General features: G+C 36.0%; 1 protein-coding gene across 2 annotated transcripts; it reads right to left on the reverse strand.

Moving 5' to 3' along the window:
- Positions 1-18: 18 nt before the first annotated feature.
- On the reverse strand, positions 19-19734 carry ATP6V0A2 (ATPase H+ transporting V0 subunit a2). 2 transcript variants are annotated; one of them, XM_085321159.1, is made up of 20 exons: positions 19594-19734; positions 18249-18327; positions 16868-16965; positions 15865-16002; positions 15222-15322; positions 14349-14475; positions 13486-13568; positions 13030-13123; positions 12495-12707; positions 11752-11902; positions 10819-10958; positions 9704-9861; positions 8054-8144; positions 7624-7742; positions 6949-7159; positions 6236-6355; positions 5006-5125; positions 3759-3876; positions 2166-2337; positions 19-1256 (listed from the first exon to the last, which is right to left on the reverse strand). In XM_085321159.1, the coding sequence occupies exons 1-20, from the start codon at positions 19708-19710 to the stop codon at positions 1154-1156; spliced, it is 2553 nt and encodes an 850-aa protein (XP_085177285.1). In that variant the 5' UTR covers positions 19711-19734; the 3' UTR covers positions 19-1153. The 2 variants fall into 2 exon arrangements, with proteins under 2 accessions (XP_085177285.1, XP_085177286.1); XM_085321160.1 differs by lacking the exon at positions 19594-19734 and adding an exon at positions 18457-18529.
- Between the last annotated feature and the right edge of the window lie 6 nt (positions 19735-19740).

Genomic DNA, 19740 nt, shown 5'->3' on the forward strand with positions numbered 1-19740 from the left:
ACACAGACACCACGCGGCGGCGGGGCCCGCTCCAACGAGCGCGGGGAGATTTTATTTGCAATTAGTACGAAACCGCAGCTGCTCTTAGGGCACAGGTGTTAAACATCATTTCTATATATATATATATATATTAAAAAAAAAAACATACAAAAGGCCCCATCCCATCCCCAACCCCATTCAGTAAAAACGCCTTTGGTTCAACATCAGAGAAACGGATATCACTGTACGTCCTTACAGCCACACAGAAAATAAAGCCGATTCCTCACACAAACGTTAAGCCCTGGAGCAGAAACTTGGTAAAATCGGGGCCCAGGCTCATACCTCCCGGCGCACGGTTCGATTCCGGTTTCAGAGACCTCGCCAGGACTCCCGTAGGCCGAGGCTGTTTCCCGGGGCGTTTCCGCACTCGCAGAGGCACCGGGCAGCAGCTTGCTTCACAGAACGGGGCGCGCCGGAAAACGCGGCCCTACGGGCCCAAAAGGAGGGCTAATACTCCAAATCCCCACTTACCGTCCTCCCTCCTTCCATAAAACTGAATAGCACTGCAGCTTCTAAAATATTAAGTAATAATTCCAGGCAGAATTCAGAATAAAAAGTTAACATTTTTGATGCAGTTTTAAATATGGCCAAAAGAAAGCACATTGTGCATTGCTATATACAAGTTTATACTAAGTAACCTGCCTGGAATAAATACTGAGGATATACACTGGTTTTGTTGCATTGCTCAACTGCTTCCAAATGGCATCAGATGGTGACTTGCTTTTAAGTATGGAATTACATGAGCTGCATCAAGTATTTAATACGATGACAAGTCTTTCAGGTAACTTAAAAGAATTCAAGAAAACAAACATCTTCTCAACAAGAAAATGCCTACGCTGGTTTTAGAACAAGCAATAACATCATTTTTTTTAAGAATAAAGTTAATTTACAATATTAGTTTATCAAGAAAAATGTACATTTTATATTTATATACTTTACAAGATGCTCCAGATCTGTTATGCACTTGTATGGGAGGTATATATTACACAATTATTTGGCTGCATTATAAGGCAATCAGTGAAAAACATTTTGTCCTATGAGAAACCATTCATAGGTGAGATCCAGTTACATGATCATTTGCAGACAGTTCCAAACGTTTCTGACAGCAACCGAACTATGCCATATCATCTTTATTAAAATGTAAAGAAATGTGCTTAAAAGAGAAAGGTGTAAACTTGTATCCTCCACCAGTGTAAAATTTGTTCTGAAATTCCACCCTGAAATGAGACAAAAACAGAACCTACATATTAATCCAAAACAACTGGATGTCAAGAGACAGAACTGTGCAACCCGAGAGGCTGAACACGAGAACTCCTAACCCTGTCACTTACACTGTCTGTGCAGCTATGGGATCTCTCCAGCACAGAGAGATGTGATGTTTCTCAAGAGACCCAAACAGATATTCTGCTACAAAGGCTCATTCCTCACTTCTGCCTCATGTATTAATTTGTTTTCAAGCTGGTTGCAGTTAACTGTTTTGCAAATTTACAGCATGGTGACAATAGTACTCTATAAGGTGTCTACATCTACATCATGTTTTTATATACTAGATATTTGCCATCCTTACACTGTAAATTTCATCAAGTTTCAGACTAAATAGTCACTAAATCCACTCACAAGCAGAACCCATGATATTAAGATTATGAGGTGACTAAAATACACAAGGGAGGGCAGCCTTATTTTAACAAATTTCTTCACTAATACAAATGTTCTATTGAGCCAAATGAATAAAATGGATTGGAGCCTTTCAATGATATAACCAGACCAAAATTTAAAAGATTTACCTATGTTACTAATATTCTGCATTATGGAAAGGCAAGATATTAAAAATCATTTATAGTTAACACCAAAATCAACTCTGAATGTGGTAGAAATCACTATACCTCATAAGCCAATATAATATTTTACATTTCTGAAAATATTCCAGCAGAATAGAATACCAAATTCCACTAAGAGACCATTTATTTAATGTGAAAGTATTGAAATGTGAAAGAAAGGAGTATAAGGCTGTTAAATTTTACAGTTCTCTTCTGAAAATGCACCTAATATTTTGACAGAAAAATTCCTCTAAACAAGCCAGTATACCCTAAAATGAAATAATTAACAACTGAAGAGTTAAAACTTACCAGTGAAGTCGTACAGCATGGAGAAAAGCAGAAAGCCCCTCCATAACCAAAAGAATAAAAATTGTTAGCACAGCAAAAAATGCTAGAACAGGGACTAGCAGTAAAACACCGTATGTTGTATCTACGCGGAGACCCACTCTCATCACCATTTGCCACAGAACTTCTGATAACTCTATAAAAAAAAAAGTTTCCATAATTAGCTTTGATATTGCATACATTCATCCAGAAAGCTACTGTAACTGTGTATTCTAGTTTAAACAACCTTACAGGATCTGCTGAACAAGGGAATTATAAGCAAACATCTCTCAAAAAGAACTTTTGAAGACCACAAATGCTTGGAATACTAGGTTGGAAGGATCTCTGCATGCAGTCTGGTCCTACTCCCCCTGTACTCAAAGCAGAGCCAAATTCAAAGTTACATCGGGGCCTAAAGTTGCTTAGCACTTTGGTCAAATTTCTGAATAACTCCAAGAATGGAAATTCCACAACATCTCCGGGCCTGTCCCAGTCTCCTTGATCACCCCTCACCATGAAGAATTTTTTCCTTGTATCTAATTGGAATTTCCCTTCTGGCAACCTGTGTCCACTGCTTCTAACATTACCTCCAAGAAGAATCTGGCTTCGTTTTCTCTATGATCACTCATAGGTATCTGTATAGGCTGAACAAACCCACCTCCCTCAACCTCTCCTCAGACATCACAGGCTCTGGTTTCCAACCATCCTTGGCCCCTTTCACTGCACTCACTCCATTCAGCCAGTGTCTTGCTTGTACTGGAGAGCTCCAAACTGGACATGCTCAGGATTCAGCCTGACAAATCTTGAATATAACTATATATTTATAACTATATATATATATATATCTATATAGATAGATAGATATCACTTTCCCCAACCTGCTGGCTCTACTGGAGTGAATTCAGCCCAGAACGTAGTTGCCCTTTGTGGCCACAAGAGCACACTGATGACTCGCATGCAATTTCTTCCAAAAAGATCTTTTCGTAAAGTTGCTTTTTAGTCAGTCAGCCCCAGCCTGGAGTGTTGCACAGTTGTGTGGAGTTATTATATATCCAGCACTCAATGAGCTGAGCCTACACAGCATTTTTACTTTTTTTTTAATAGGTAGCACAAAACTGCCAAACAGGTTTGTCATGTGTAAGCCTCTTACTGGGATTTGAAACTACGTATGTAGTTAATTTTTTTCAGGAAATACTTAACAGTATGTTTCACAACAGTTTCAAAATAAAATTTACTACAGGCAACGGCTTATACTATGACACTAAAACTTTAGCAAGTGCCTAAATGTTTTCCAAATTGGTCAATGGAAGATATAAAATCCTTCTGTGAATCCTGATACTCCATTATGTGAGACAACACTGTCCTTAGAGAATCACCTCCATACAACCAGGAGCGATCAATGGTAAAAGTTACTAGCTTCCATACAGAAATCCTAAAATTTCACAGCTTTAGTTTGTGGTCTTTCTATAGATCATGATTAGTTTAAACAGGAAATTTCTTTTTAAACTAATAAAAGGATGATTTCATAGCAGTATGATTTTAACTGGCATTAATGATCAGATAGATACAAAAACTTACGTGCATGAGCAAGACTTAGAGCCCAGAGTCTCAGATATGAGGCTGTGTTTGAAATGCATCCTAGACAGTACTCAATGGTATGAATTGCTTGATTCATAAAAACATCTGCAAAATTAAACTAAAATATAAAAATACACTTTTATCCATCTAAACAACACAGTAGAGTATGAGAGAATAAAAACATTAATATGCAAATATTATACATACAAGAAAAAAATCTATTACATGGTAATACATTCATTTCATGGCAAGTAAAAAAAATCTGCTATGTTTTATGTCCTTATTACAGAGATAAAACAAACAAAAAAATTAGATGTTTTAATTTTTCCAAATAGTTTTCTCTGTTATTTTGCTGGCAGATAAAAATAAATACAATTTATGTTTTCAACAGGAACATCTCATATTTGAAAAATACGAGTAGTAAAACAATCAGTTCTAAATTCCATACTATTGATGTCACAAGCTTACAATGATCATTTTTGCATCTTTTAAACCAAGATGATTAGTAATTTTAGTGATAGAAAAATAACTATTATTAATACTATAAACTCTAAAAATTACCTGTTGCTAACAAAGAATTCCAAAACCAATAGTGTTACTGTAAGTTCCAGCACTTATTTTCAATGCAACTATGACACATTTTATTTGAGCAACACAGTTGTTATACTAGGCACATTGGAAAACTGAAGCAATTTTTTATCTTTCAATTCATATAAAATCAGCAGAATTGGTCATCTGTAAAGATTTAGCCAAACTATACTGAAGCAAGAGCTTGGACTAAGAATGCAGCTCATGCCTCCCAATCCCCACAGGCAACATGTGTTCTCACAAGATCTAACTTTTAGATACATGATTTTTCTCTAGACGAAAAAACAAGATTAAAGAACAGGAAGCTGTGTGGTCTTCTAGTCCTAATTTCAAAAATCAGTAAAACCACAGATACACAAATACCCTGCTTCTTCAACTTAAGAGAAACTATAGCCTTATCTAAGTAAAGCATTCTTTCTGTTCTCCACCGCGGATATATTGTGGTTTACTGTAACTATCTGAACTAATACATCAACTATAAGAAATAATATTAAATATAAATACATAAATTGCATTCAGTCATCAGAGTCTTCATAAAGATTCAGCAGACATTCCTGGGCACTTCCAGGGACTTAACATACAGATTATCTTCTTAATTTTCCACCTTTAATTTGCTTCTAAAGATACCCTAATTAGATCCTAAGTAAAAAAAACATTACCTCCTCTCCACCCCCATCCCTGTGCCCACTGTCTGAAGGACTGCTTCCCTCTTCCACATCATTAGACCTCAGCAGAGAAAGTTCTTCTTCACTTTCTTTTCGAATCAGCTTGTAGCCACTCTGCACAAAATGAAAATACATCATGAACTAAATGAACTTCCCAGTATCAACTTTTAACTCTACAAGCTATAAGTAAATTTAAAGCGGGCACAGGAAAATAACACTCTCAAGGACAACAGGACCAGACAGCTAGAGGAACAAAGCATGGTTAGGAGCTACAGTCAAAAACTTTTCAGAAATACTTAGTTACAGGTATTGTTCCGTATGCAAGGCACTGCTGAATTCTTCTAGACTGTCTGAAACCGAACATTACTTCCCAATGCACGATCAATTATATATGCCATATGAGGGGACTGGCCCCTGAAACCAGAAATCCAATAGCAGAAGGCAGGAAGACTTCTGGGGATGGAAAAAGTGCACTAATGAACATAGGCTTATTCTTGCTACAGTTCTTTCTGCCTGGAACCAAAAGGGAAAGAAGAGAAAAGCTGCAGCTGGACCATAAACCATGTAATGGTCATGATGCTTCCTAAGGAATAAGAGGCTTTTTCTTTTTTTTTGGTTAAAAAAAAAAAAAAAAAAAAAAGAGGTAAAAATAAGAATGAATGGGAGGGGCGCCAGGTCAAGTAGCCACTGCCAAGATTGAGAAGTACTGATCCAGAGGATACGTTTACTTTAAAAAAAAAACAGAATGTAAATACGGAAAAGAAAGTAAGGAAAACATACAGAGATACCAAATTAGTGAAAAGTTTCAGAACTTCACTTTCAAGAACATAAATTAACATTAACTCATCTACAAATAATACTGCATCAAATAAATGGCCTGTTGAAACACTGACTATGAGAATTCTACGTGCCAATTCTGCCCAAGGATATTTGCACATTTTTCCTAGGCTTCACTAGCATTTCCAGCAGTGATAGTCTGCAAAGTGCCCAATATTATAAATATTCATGTAACTAGTCAAATGTGTAAGCGTTTGCAGGTGCTACCCTATAATTTGTAACAATGTTTTGGAAAGACTATTATACACAATCAGAAAAAAAGTTAAATACATTTGATAAAGATATTTCTTTAAAAAATTCCCCTCATTCCCTTTTTTTTTTTTTGCCAATAAAACATCACTGTCATCTAAAAAGGAGATGTATAAATAAATGTCACTCAGTACTTACCCTGTACCTTCCAATGCCTTGGCCTCCATTGTGTAACCAATATAAATAAAGTGGTTTTCCAAAAAGCATTACAGGAACAGAAAGTAAAGCAAGACTAAGTAAAAACTTCTGTAAAACAACCTGTTTGTGAGTGGAAAATACAAAGAAAACGAGGTCAGACCACCAAATCAACAGTTAAAAAAAACATCCCCATGTCCCTTCAAAGTCTATATGAGCATAAGAAAAATGCTAGTGATTTCAGCGGCAGTTAGGAATGTACTCAAAGTTCAACATGCACATAATTATTTTACTTAATTGGGACTTTAAATGGGATTATTGACATCCGGCATCTTCAGGACTCGGTTCTAGATTAGGGCACTACTGACAGTCAGTTTAATATAATTATTTATAGTACACAGGAGAACATCAAAAAAACTACAAGAATATGACACTGTTCGCTAGCCTTAATTTGAAAGCCGAAATCTGTCAAACCAGTCCTAGTAAGAACTCAGAGATTTTGTTCTAAAAATGTATGTTCTCATGAATCACTACATGAAATATTACAATCGAAGCATAAAATTATTATTAATCATAATGTTTGTTCAGTTTTCCCTTGATCTCATACATCCCCCTTCCTAAGACACTACACTCAGCCATCAGCTTGTCGTTAATAATAAAGTATTATCTGCACAGGGAATACAGAATCTGCTGAAGCTTGTTACAACACTACTAACCTGTCCAGTATAAAACACCTCCGTTTCACTCCCAGGAAATAGGAACATGTTAATAAACTGAATCAGAATGCTAGGAGCTGATGTGGAGTCCTCTGCAGAGTAAGCTAACCACTTAAAGAAGATCATAAACACAAGGTAGCCAAAAATGCACATCATGAATAGAAGTTCAGGAAGAAAAACCAAGTAAATATTATACTTCTTCTTGAAATGTCTAAAAGAAAAATGAGGGGAAAAAATAATGAAAAACAAGCTTCACAAAGCAGCATCAAGGTAAATACAGGACTCAAATATTTAAGGTATTTAGATGATTTCAATAAAACAGAACAGTGTCCAGCACCTTTAAAACAGCAAGACTGAAATTAGAAACCAGAATGGATTCCTTCATATTCAGAGAAATTTTAATCAGATATTTCAGTGGAAATCAAGGCCGTTTAGCACCATAGTAAAACAAAATCTTTTATTAATAAATAGCTGCAGATTATTTGGCTTAACACTGACCCATCTCCTTATTTACAGGAAGGAAGCTCTCTCCATTACCGTCTTTTTTAAGAAAAACTTTTGTAATTACTACTGATTTTTTTTAAATTGTTCTAGTTTCTCATATCAGATTAACTATTATTCAGAAAGGGTTGACACAAATTATAATGTTATTATCTTACTTTTTTTTGTACTTACAAGTGGTTAAAGACCCCCAGTACAACTCCAAATGTCATGTGAGTCACTCCAAAAATCACAGACATTTTCATTTTGAAAGAATTTAGAAAACTGAGACGGTTGCTTGCCAAATTCCAGATCTGAAGAAGAAAAAGACAAAACAGGCAATTCAGAAAAGCACAGTACAAGGAATAAGACAGTATCCTTTCTCTATTAGGAGGCCAGAATTCTCCTTGGATATCAAATGAAATTGAGTTTTGAGAAATGAGTTTAATGTTTCTTTGACTCGTTAAGGGACAAGCTCTTTTTGAATAGGGAAAGAAGAAGCAGACGTGTATTTGTCATAGTATGCACGACTTCATAAACCACATACTAAAATCTAAATTACAGATAAGTGATCATCATAAACAGATAACTTAAAAAAACAAAAACAGAAAAAAAACCAACTAACCGGATCAATACCAAAGGGATAAGCTCCATTGTACACACCAGTAACATTTGGATCCAATGTTAAAAATTGGTTAGACTTCAGATCTTCAAGACTGCAAGAAAAAACACATCAACTCTGAAAATGCTTAAACAAAGTGACAACATACACTTTCACTTCTGCAGGATGCTACTTCTGCTTTCCTTTGTAAGAAAAATTAAAATGACTAGGTCATCTAAGGTCAGACTTTGAGAAAAGAATAAAAGGATTTCTAAGCACCAAAGAGGTAGGTACTAAAAAGAGTAACAAAAAATATATAGACATTCACGATCTAGGCTTACTTTGCACTAGTGACTTTGAAAGGAAAGTGTTTAGATTTCATTCACTATTCCCCTTGAGCACAAAGTTCTATTTAAAAAGCTCATAATTTGCTTTGTGCGGCTGAAGTTTTTTTTCATTTGGATGAGTTTCTACTATAACTTCAAATACAATTTCATTAACACCGTGCTCTTAAACTTTTCACATTTGAACCAAAGTCAGTATTTTTCATTCTACTGTTTTAAACTACTTCCTATTTTTGAGATGAAATGAAACAAGCTGTAAACATTTAAATACCAAACCTCTATGAAACCTTAAAATAACAAGGTTATCCAATTTAGTGAAGAAACAGGTTTGACAATTCTCAGAGTTTTTTTTTGTTTGTTTGTTTTTTATAAACTGCACAGCAGTATAGCTGTAAAAAGCACTTAAAAATAAAAGTGCAGCGTGACAGTAAACATCCTGATCTAACCTCTGGCTGGAACTTGGTTACTTTGAGAAGACTGGATTTCAATACATTTTCAAAAACTTCTCTTGAGAGATAAGAGTCATTGGAGACAAACTAGAACCATTAGCCTAAAGACACACATTAACAAAGGAGGCAGTGTACTCTTTATAAGCAAAAAAGATACTCCACAAGACAGAGTCCTTTCTCTTTCTGTTAGGTTTTTATAATATATAATATGACTGACTGCAAACTCCACGTCGTAACAACTGCCATTGTGAAATCACAAAAAGAAACATATGAGGAGGCTCAAAGACTGAATATACCCTAGAAATTACACTTCAAAGTTAGCTACATGTGAATTTTTATTATCAATAAAAAGATACTGTGCCAGCTGCAGTTTTTCCATCACCAAAATTTATTAGCAAATACATAACAATAGAACATTGCAACAGCACACGTTCAAGAAAGAGACGGATTGTCTTCTATACCTAATGATAAAATCCTAGAAAATGGGCCAGCTGGTTGAGCTCATGACCCAAATATAAACCAGTAAGGCAGCACTGATAAATAAGATATTAACCTGACTGACTCGATTAAATTCATTCAAAACCACTACTAGAATTGATTGTAATTGTCTTCTCCACAGAGTTCCTAATTTAGGAAAATAAGCAAATTGATTTTGTTTTTAAATAGACTGTTACTGCCTTCTTTATTTTAACTGTAGGTGTATCAATTAGCCCTAAGCTAGCAGGTGCTAGTGGGCTAATCAACACGATTCAGTAGATTTAACTACATTTACTTACCACACTCAATAAAGGATAGCTAAAATGGGTTTTGCGAAAGAGTTAAAACTGTTCCAGGAAGTACATTTCTTTAAAGGGTATAGCAAACAGAGATATACTACTCACCGCCAAACCTTTTGTTCAAACATTGCTGACACATTCCATCCAGAACCAAATATATTTAATGACTTTGAGAAACAGTCATTGTAGATCAAGCCAGTGTATACAGAAAACAGACCCATCAACAAAATAACGTATCGGCCTTCAAAAAATGTTTTCATTATCTATAAATGTTTAAAAGAGAAAGCTGTGTCAATGATTATTACCTACACGTTTCTTAAAAAAGCACATTTTTTGGCCATACAAAAGCTTCTAAAAATTTAAAATTCTTGTCATCAGTCATTAAGGAATATGAAGAAACCTAAGGCTAATCAAAATGGAACACAGTTTGGCATTACGTATGTGAATATAGAGTTTGCAAACGGCAGTCACTAAATGGGTGAGATTCATCTCTCCACGTTCATAGCTTTATGTCAAGCGATTTAAATGTAAAGTCTGCATTGGAAAATAGAGCTAAGAACAAGAAATATATTTTGAACAATAGCTTTAGTTTAAATTGAATGCAGAGATTGAAAGTCCCCATGCAAGCTCCCAGAATGCAAACTGAGACTATTCTGCTACTAAAAAGTAGTCTTTGTAAGCCGGATTTCCTCTCCAAGACTGGTTTTCAAGGTAGTCATTTGCAGCCATGTTTAATTAAATATAATTCTAATGATAGATGCAGGCCTTCCTGCATTCAAGCCCATACCATAATAAAATAGTTAAATCAATTTCAAACTACAACTCCTTTTCAGAAAAAATAAAAAGAAAATGAATTTTAAAAATGATTTTGTCCTCAAGTCAGTCACAGTAACCACATTAAGTAAAACAGACAAAGCAAGAAGTAGGCCTAGCAGAAGGAAAGGTAAGTCCACCAATATTAATGAATTTTTGCCAGTCTTTCATTCCAGCTTAATTATTTTAGCCTCTTCAAATAAAAATATAAATAATTTGTTAAAGATACTACATTCCTCTTGAAATGGAGTATGTGACTTAAGACAGAGGAAATCCTGAGACAAGAAAAAAGAAAAAAAGAAAAATCCAATACATGCAAAAAGAGTAACAGTTTCCAGAAACATAGTGACTGTATAGTTAAAGTTATGTTGCTGGATGGGAGTAAAGTTATTTGTAATTCCTTTTACCTCATCTTGTGATCTTTGTAATCGAGGGTGGTTTTCATACAGTATTGTCAGGAGTGCAAAGATGAACATTAGTAGACCATGACCAAAGTCTCCAAACATAACAGCAAACAGGAAAGGAAAAGTGATGATGGTATACAGAGCTGCAATGGCAACATAACAGATTTCAGGCATATAGCACAACACATGATGTTGCTATCTGAACTTTGCCTAAGCAATTCAACTGTCTTAAGCTCTCAATCACTCCAGAATAAATTTGTTCAGTTTTACAGTTTGAAAGACTTTTCACGCCCTGCTAACAAGTGCGCTATAAATTTCACTTGCTTTAAATCTTGCTTATGTAATCCACTAGTAATGACAATGCCACAGCTGAGCATTAATTGACAATTCTGAGGACAGAAAAAAAGAGCCCAAAAAAAAAAAAAAAAAAAACTCAGTTCTTTCCCTACAATGATTTTGGCTTTGTGCTATAACTTATATTCTCCTATATAGGATGACACGACACTGTCATAGTCAAAGTAGCTACAGAAACAAATAAGGACATTAAACTAGCAAGGCTATACAACAAGTTGGATTTTTTTTTTTCAGGTGACAAGCTCCATACTTCAGTAAGATCAATAACCACTACCAAAGTTTTTTTTTATTTTCCAAAATACCTTTTCAAAAAAAAGCATATAAAGGAACCTTACATAGCTATTACTGATATTTTTAAACGCTGAAATAGTTCTAAAACAAATCCCATCTTACTGCTAGGAACACCATTTGTACTGTTGATGAGCTACGGAAATTTAAAAACAGCTACTCATAAGCAGTATGGGTGTCAACATTTTCTTTGGTTAGAGTCCGGTTCAGCAAGGTATTTAAATTCACAGCCTTCTATCAAGTCAAGCAGCAATGGCAGTATAGCTCATATAGTTCATCTGTCATAGGACCAACCTGGATTAACCTCCCCATAGTTTCCAACTCCATATGCATCAACGATATTTTGGAACCCTGAGGTGAATTTGTTGGTACGTATCAAAGTGGGAGGAGTTTGTGTTGTCGGGATGGTGTTCATGAATGAAGAAATCGTAGCTCCACTCTTCCTCTAATTACAGACAGAAAGGGAATAAATATTTATATGAAAATTCAGTTGATGTGTAATCTGATTAAAGTGAAAATATTTCACTTTATCAACAGTTTCACTGACCCTAAAACAGCTCAAAGTAAACCTCAAGTTTAACATTTATCACTTTGTCTCTTCTTTAGAAAACAAAAAAATTGTTACTGTTACTCTATTTAATCTAATCTTTACATTATATGAAATACCAAATGAAAACCATTAGTCAATATTATAAAACAAAGATTCACTACTTGAAATTCCCTCTTAAAAAACAAAAAGACTGAGTGGCATTCAATGAAAGTAACACAAGGAAATCAGCACCTTCTACTTGACTGCAAACAGCACTGTCAGTCCCAACAGACTTGGGTCCAACACAGCAGTTCCTATTCAAGAAAACTCCCCATCAACACTAAAGGCTATGTTTATAGAGAAATTGTTTCATATGAGTCCACAGAGACCTGGATCTTGCTTTTATCTTACTTTAAATAATTATTTTCTTTCCTTATTTGTATCTGGTTCGGGACTTTTTTTTTTTTTTTTTTAAAAAAAACATTAGTGAGTATCCCAGCTGACTTACTGATCCTTCCTCCAGTGCATGGCGCAAGTTTTGCAGGTCAGCCACCGGACACCAAACCTCAGCAATTAAACATTTATTTGTGACATCAAAACTGCACAGGTTGAGTACGTGATAAATAGCTTTCATCTTCTTCACTTGGATAACCCATGTATAGATGGATTCAGATGCTTTACATAATACTTGGCGTAAGTAATCCTCAGTTTTATGCAGTACCTTTGTGCAAGGAAAAAAAAATATTTTATTCAAAATGTAGCATAGTTCATCTTAACCACAGCAAAAGCACTTAATATTTGTCCAGTAGTGGGTCACATTTGTAGGGGGCCACACTAACCACTGCCTAAAGAAGGCAACACAAGCGTACTCAAGTTTAACAAACAGGTGCAACATGAGAACAGGGGTATGTACATAGTCAAGTTCAACTCCAAAGCTGTATGTATTTTAGAAGCACAGTAATGTATTTAATAGTATGATACATTAAGCAATTTTCTGCAGTGCAGTAAAAGCAACAAAGGAGATACTATTGGAATTTACTCACAGTATGAAGATCCTGAATACGAACATTTAGTCCTTCAACAACTGCTGTGCGCTCCTCTGTTGTATTGGGATAGGGATAGACATGACAGTGATAGCTATAGAAATATAGAAGTTTGTATTAAACAATCAAATTACTAAAACAAACAAGACAGACAACACTCCATGCCCTAGTCAAATTTGCCACACATCATCTAATAACCATGGAACAGATCCAATTGAGAGAGTCACTGTTCTGCCTGTACGTAATAAGGACTGCAGATAAAATGACTCATGCATTTGTATTTGTACATTACATAACTACAAGGCAAGATGCAACTGAGGGGAGGAAAAAAAATATTTTAACTTGAAAAACTTCTTTTGAAATCAACATTTCGAGGGAAGGGGAGTTGGGCAGAAATAATCAAACAAGAACAGAACCCAGGTATAAAGAAATTAGTACATTAGTCTTACTTCTTACCAATCACATATCTTCTTAACTTTCTGGCCAATTTGTTCACCCCAATAGGACACTAAAAACACAAACCATTTTGTGGTTTCACCCTAAAAAAAGAAAAAGTTAAGTCAATCTTTGTTTTTAACTGACTTATAACTCCACTACACCAAAATTATGCAGTAAAATAAAAAAATTGAGTAATTACAAAAAACACCATTAATAGCATTAACCTTCCACCATTTCAAAGATGATCAAAAAATAAAATATACCAACACCTCTTTTTTTTTGCATATTGGAAAAAAAAAACATAAAAAGTTTTCAGAGAAAACAAAATATTAGATTTTATCATCTCGGAAATACTAGTAATGAAAGAGATGTTGAAAAATTAAAGCGCTGCAGATGAATGCAAAATCTAAATACAAAGGACAGATGGATTAAGCAGCCCTAACTGCTGGTTTACAAAGTCAATTTTATAAGTTCAGAGAAAAATCTTCATGGAGGATCCACTCCATTCCAGACATTTGCTCCGTAACTACTCAATGAACAAATAAAATTACTATTAAAAGGCATGGCACTGTACAGACTTAGTTAATAAATATCCAAACAGTCATTTATGCCATGTATTTTGATCAATGTTGCTGATCATAAAGTCATTACTACTCCGCAAGAAAGTTCTGCACTCATCAAGCTGAACCATGAAAACTTAATTACTACTCCTATAGTTCTGAAGGAAAAGAAACACTAATTTTAAAGTCTTTGAAGTTTTCATATGCAAAAGAGACTTCCCTCTGGGGTTCCTTGCAGACTTGACCAGGTATTTTTCCAAGTTATATAGAGTACTAGTATTAATGTTGACTGATAAACTGATAGTTACAATGTTTACTTACTGTATCTGGGTCTTCCAGACATTCATCCAGCTCCGCACATGTAAGAATAGTATATCCTTTACAGACTCTCCACAACATTTTTTCAAATGCTTCAATTTTTGCTCGGTGAACTAAACCAGATATGAACCTACGGAAAAAGAAAAAATTGAAGAATAAGCCAAAATCCACAAGTTAAAACCTAAGACTACATTATCACTAAGGATCACTCAGTCACCGTAATTTATCATCTACATCTCTAGAGAAAGAAGCATCACTCCAAGCTGGAACTTACTGGTATATAAAATACAGACAATTTCTACTTAGAAAACAAAATCAACTGTAGACCTGAGCACATCAACTCTTTTTGGGGTAGTAAGGTTATTAGCAGACTTTTTTTTTTTTTTTTTTTTGAAAAGATACTTTCCCATAATGGCATTCAGAAGAGCAGTACACATAGATCATTTTAAGGGCACATAGGCAATATTATTAATAATGTTAAATTTATAATTCACATGCCACTGCCAGGTGATTAAAACACTGAGTTTATTTTAGAAAGTACAGACTGAACAGTAGTACAGAGTACCTGTTTAGAGCAAGGACACAAATACATGTGCTTTGTTTCATGAAAGTTTAGTTACAGTCTTTTTGGTGCAGTTCTACTCATTCCTTAACGTTTACCAAAAAAAGAAAAAAAAAAAAACACTAGTTTTGTCACAAAGATGTATTTGGACAAGATTTTCAGCCAATATAAAATGCTTTAGCTCATCTGAAATCACTAGAGTCACATCATATCCTACCTCTTGAAGAGAGAGTCCATTATTTACAGCAACTCACAAGTACTTTTGAAACAGCAAACCATGTCAACTTGCCATGCCCAGATCCAACCATACCTACCCCAGCTTGGCACCCAGTCTGTGCATACAGTTGTAATCCACTAAAGGCTCATTTTCCACAGATGGGAATTCTTCATAATTTGCAGGTAAACAGGATTCATACTAGCAAATGAAGAAAAGAACATCTTAATAATTTCTCCTCTCTAGGATAACAAATTAATTAAAATACTCATTTTTTTCTAAAAATTAACTAATTATTTCAAAAAAAATACAGAAGCATGTCCTGTGTACAATTCAGAGAAAAGGGAAAGTTTGAGATCTCAAGTGTACCACTCTCAGCAACTATACATACAAGCCAGAGGGCTTGCAATAGTTATATGGTAAATTTCTCAGCACAGTTTGTGCATGAAAATGACAAAAATCATTCCTTCATTAAATGAGTCAACAGAGAAAATAAAATTCATTAGTTCAGAGCTATATTTTTATATATATACACATATATACAGACACACATACGTACAGCCTAGCACAAGAGACTGTCAGATTGCTAGCCAGGATCTCTTGGCATTAAGTACAAATAATAATGAATAAGGTAAAGTGCTGTAAAATCCCACACCAAACCATGCACTTAAGTAGAACACTAACAATACACAACAAGAATGTGACATAAGAACATAATCCTAATCATACAGCATAAGCAATACCTCAGCTGTTCTCCTGACAAAGGTTTGCGTGACTTCCAACATACATGTGTATTCCGTCAGTTCAAGCAGGTTTTTCCTCAACTTTTCTTTGTTTTTATTTACTTCTCTCAATTCTGTCTCCAGTTTCTGCAACTGTTCCTAAGACACGGGAAAAAAAATGGCACAGAATCAGTGACACTGCACTGGAAATGGGAAGAGAATGAATTTTAAGCACAAGTTAATTTGCCTCAGCAATGGAAAAAATTCCCGCTTATTTAACTTAAGCACCGCTGGTTTGATCCCTCAGTCTGCCAAAGACTGCTTTGTATTTAGTAAACTTGATCCTCCACTGGCATCCATGAAATCTGCTGTTCTGATCCTAATCTGCATCTGAGCTAAGTAAAACAAACTTGGAATTAAAACTTGGAATAGTATAGGATGCAAAACACAATTACTATTGAGAGAAATACAACAAAATAGAGCGTATTTCAAAACTGTATTTGCCTTTTACAATCTTCTACTTCCAAAGCAGTATCAGAAAAGCACTCAGACAAATCTTAACAAAATAGCACCATGTTTTGCTATGCAACCAGCATTGGAACCTGCAGAACCCTTGGCATGTAAGGGCACCCAGGAAAATTTTGGATGCAGAAAAACAGTCCTGGGTAAATTCCAAAGCAACCAACATAGCTGAAGAGGCCTACACCTATAAATAACAACTTGCCTGGAACAGCCTAATATGTCAACCTACCAAAACAAAACAGATGACTACAAACTACATGAGTTAGCTTTGTGCCTTCAGAGGGATTTTGTGTCAATAACAAATGCTCACTGCAGTCTTTGAAATAACACTAGCAGAAATAAAAAAAAAAAAAAAGACAAAAAGAAAGCAAAGGTTTTTTTTTTCCCTCCTCCTCCAAGCCCCATATAAATTAAATCATAAATGACAATAAGTGATTAAGTTTGAAATAAATCTCCAAAATCTAGTGCTACATTTTTGGCATCTCTTGTGTCAAAAAGTTACCTGGATTTCTAAAATGTGTTTCAGCAAGGGGGCAGGAGGAGCAACATCTCCTTCAGGGAGAGGAATATCTGCCTTCTTAATTTCTTGTACTAAATATCCTAGAGTAAAAATAAAAATAGATTTAGAGAGGAAACTGCATTGCATTATACCTCCTAGAATGGTGCACATTTGACCTTCAGATGTTAGTAAGGCTACTGAGCACACTGCAGCATCAGGCCCACCTATATTTATTTATTTTGACAACAATACATACTTAGTCTTCAAAATGAAGAAAAGAGAACGGGGAAAAAAAAGTAGCCCTCCAGAGGGAGAAAAAAAAGGGGGGGGGAGCTTATAGCATGCTAGGAATACAATGTTAAGAACATTTTTGTCTTGGAAGTTGGAAGATATATTTTCAAAGTTCTCTGACTAAAATTTTCCAACCATAGGTATTTTAAGAAGTTTTAAACATTTCATAGTATCTCTTTGTTGCCGCAAGATGCTACTTTCTGCTAATCATGCCACCTGGCAAAAACTGACATTCTGCTCATTGACCCATGCTTGAAATAAAAAGTGTTCAAACAAGGAACCCTGTCAAGTAACCCTGACAACAAATGCAACTCACACTGAGCAATGAGATTGCTGAGATAGCTCCTGGGATGGTTTGGCATGACCAGCACATGCCTCTCACAAGAGATTCCAATAAAGAGACTCTTTCTACAGTAACTTTTCCTGCAGTCACACAAAGGTAATCTACATCTCGATTTCAATGCTCTACATACCATTCATCTATTAATAAACTACTGTGCGAATACAATTATGAATAACTTCCTGAGTTCAGCATGAACAGTGTTGAGTTAAATAACATAGAAAATAGGGCTCTTCTTATAACTAAAGGAATACTCAGAGTAAAAGTTCCATTCTCCCAACTGAGCTTTAAGCAGTGAATATTGAAACGTTTACCAGCAACACATTAGTTACTTCTCTTCAGCTCTGAGCTTTTAAAAAAAATCATATTTAAACAACTACATGTTGTACTATAAGTATATTTTACAGCTCATGAAAATGAGAAACTGATTAAGTGATACATTGAAAAACCACACAACATATTAGTGTAGATTAAGGAATATATTGTTATATTCTGACTCAATTCAGTGCTACAGTCAAAGTAGCGATTTCTGACTCTCAAAAATCTAAACTCAAAGTTGACTTAAATATGTATATGTGTGTATGCATTTTCACATATGTGAAAATTTTGGAAGATTCTACAACACTCAGACCCTACAACACTGGGAAAAACCAAAAAAAAAAAAAAAACACACCTGAAACCTAGTTGCACTCAATGACGCAAACTTTAATAGTGCCACAGATGAGAAATGGCAGACACGTAAGTAAAACTCACCAAGTATTCTTTCCATCTCTTCACACTTCTTTACTTCATTCACAAATTTTCTCTGAAATACACTTACATTTGGGTTGAGCTGGAGGAGAGAACAAAATATTTATTAGGTATTCAAAACAACAGCTAACCCTACGGAACATGGCTGTTTCAGTGATTTCATGAAAATGTACATATCATACACAGCAATACTTGACTTAAACCAGTCTACCTCCACATGGAAGATCAAAAGCTTGGAGTATTTGTTTCAAAAAGATGTCTCTCTGTGCTTTTCAGCACGAAAGCTATAAAAATACAAAAATAAAGGATGAAAATATCTTTGAAGAGCAAGGTTTTACTAGAGCAGAATAATCAATGCCTTTTGCCTTTTTTACTCAAACACAGAAATAACTAGGTCTTCTACAGAAATCACTCCTGATCTTATTTCCATAGTTTTGGAATAGTGCTTAAGACTTCAAATTCACAAACCCAAGTAATTTTTGCTATTGATTTCCAGAGAATCTATTTGAAAAGATACTTGTAAAAGAATCTTTTTTTTTTAAACACACTTTCCTCATGTTATGACTGTGCAGTGGCTCTGGCTACGTATTTTGCTTTAAGATCAGAATTAGTAATGCATTACTTTTGCAATAAAATGGCATGTCAGATACCTCAAATGGCATCAGTTGCCTTTAAATGCAACACCCACGTAAGGACTCTTACAGACTTATCTCCTCCTCCCTGCCATACCTGCTAACCAGTCGATAATTTAAGTTTCTCCAGCTTTCTTCCCAAAGATTTTGCAACCTACATTTCTGAAGAACACTTCGAAGAAATTCCAAAGTCTCAGTCACCCATCAAGAATTGTATAATGACGAGACAAAGCAGAAAGTTAATTATTACCCAGCCCATTCTACAGCAGTCAGGCCCTCGGTTTCCTCTGAGGGGAACTGCATCCTCCAGGAGCAGACATATTTTACAAGCCGGTGGGAAGTGTCATGAAAGAAGTAAGACGGCGGAACAGCTAAGATGTGTCTGTTAATCTACCAGCAGGGTGGGCATATCTACTAACCGAGCACACAGAGCGAGATTAAAGGGTGGCTCCAGGTGGGCAATGGGTTCTCCCACTGGATCCTTATGTCAAATAAATATATAAGTAAATAAATGGCAACCCTGGAAGTTTGGGCAGCCGCCCCCGAAGCACCTTCCCGCGCCGTCCCAGGGGGGCTGGCGCAGGCCCCGGCCTAGGTCTGCCGGGGGAGAAGGCGCTGGCGGCCGGCAGCGGCGCCGGAGGGAAGCCGCGGCCCTCGGCCCCGCGAAGCGCTTCGCCCCCGTCTCCCCTCAGGGAGCCGCCGGCCCCGGTACTCACGTCGCGGAACTCGGCCAGGCCGCGCTCGCCCACCTCGCTGAGGCATTCGTAGGCCGAGCCGCTCTGGAGGAAGAGCTGCGCCAGGCACATGGCCTCGCCGCGGAACAGCGAGCCCATGGCGGGCGCGGGGCGCCGCGGAGGGGCCGC

This window comes from Rhea americana, unplaced genomic scaffold (assembly GCF_003343005.1).
Source record: "Rhea americana isolate MKP2758 unplaced genomic scaffold, rheAme1 scaffold_68, whole genome shotgun sequence".
NCBI classification, from domain to species: Eukaryota; Metazoa; Chordata; class Aves; order Rheiformes; family Rheidae; genus Rhea; species Rhea americana.

What these genes read in the sequence shown, in the direction of transcription:
- ATP6V0A2 (XM_085321159.1), bottom strand. Translation starts at nt 19,710, where the DNA reads ATGGGCTCGCTGTTCCGCGGCGAGGCCATGTGCCTGGCGCAGCTCTTC. An exon ending in TTGTCAGGAGAACAGCTGAG is followed by an intron (nt 15,323 to 15,864) that starts GTATTGCTTATG and finishes TTCATTTGCTAG; the next exon opens with TATGAATCCTGTTTACCTGC. An exon ending in GTATTCAGGATCTTCATACT is followed by an intron (nt 12,708 to 13,029) that starts GTGAGTAAATTC and finishes CCTTGCACAAAG; the next exon opens with GTACTGCATAAAACTGAGGA.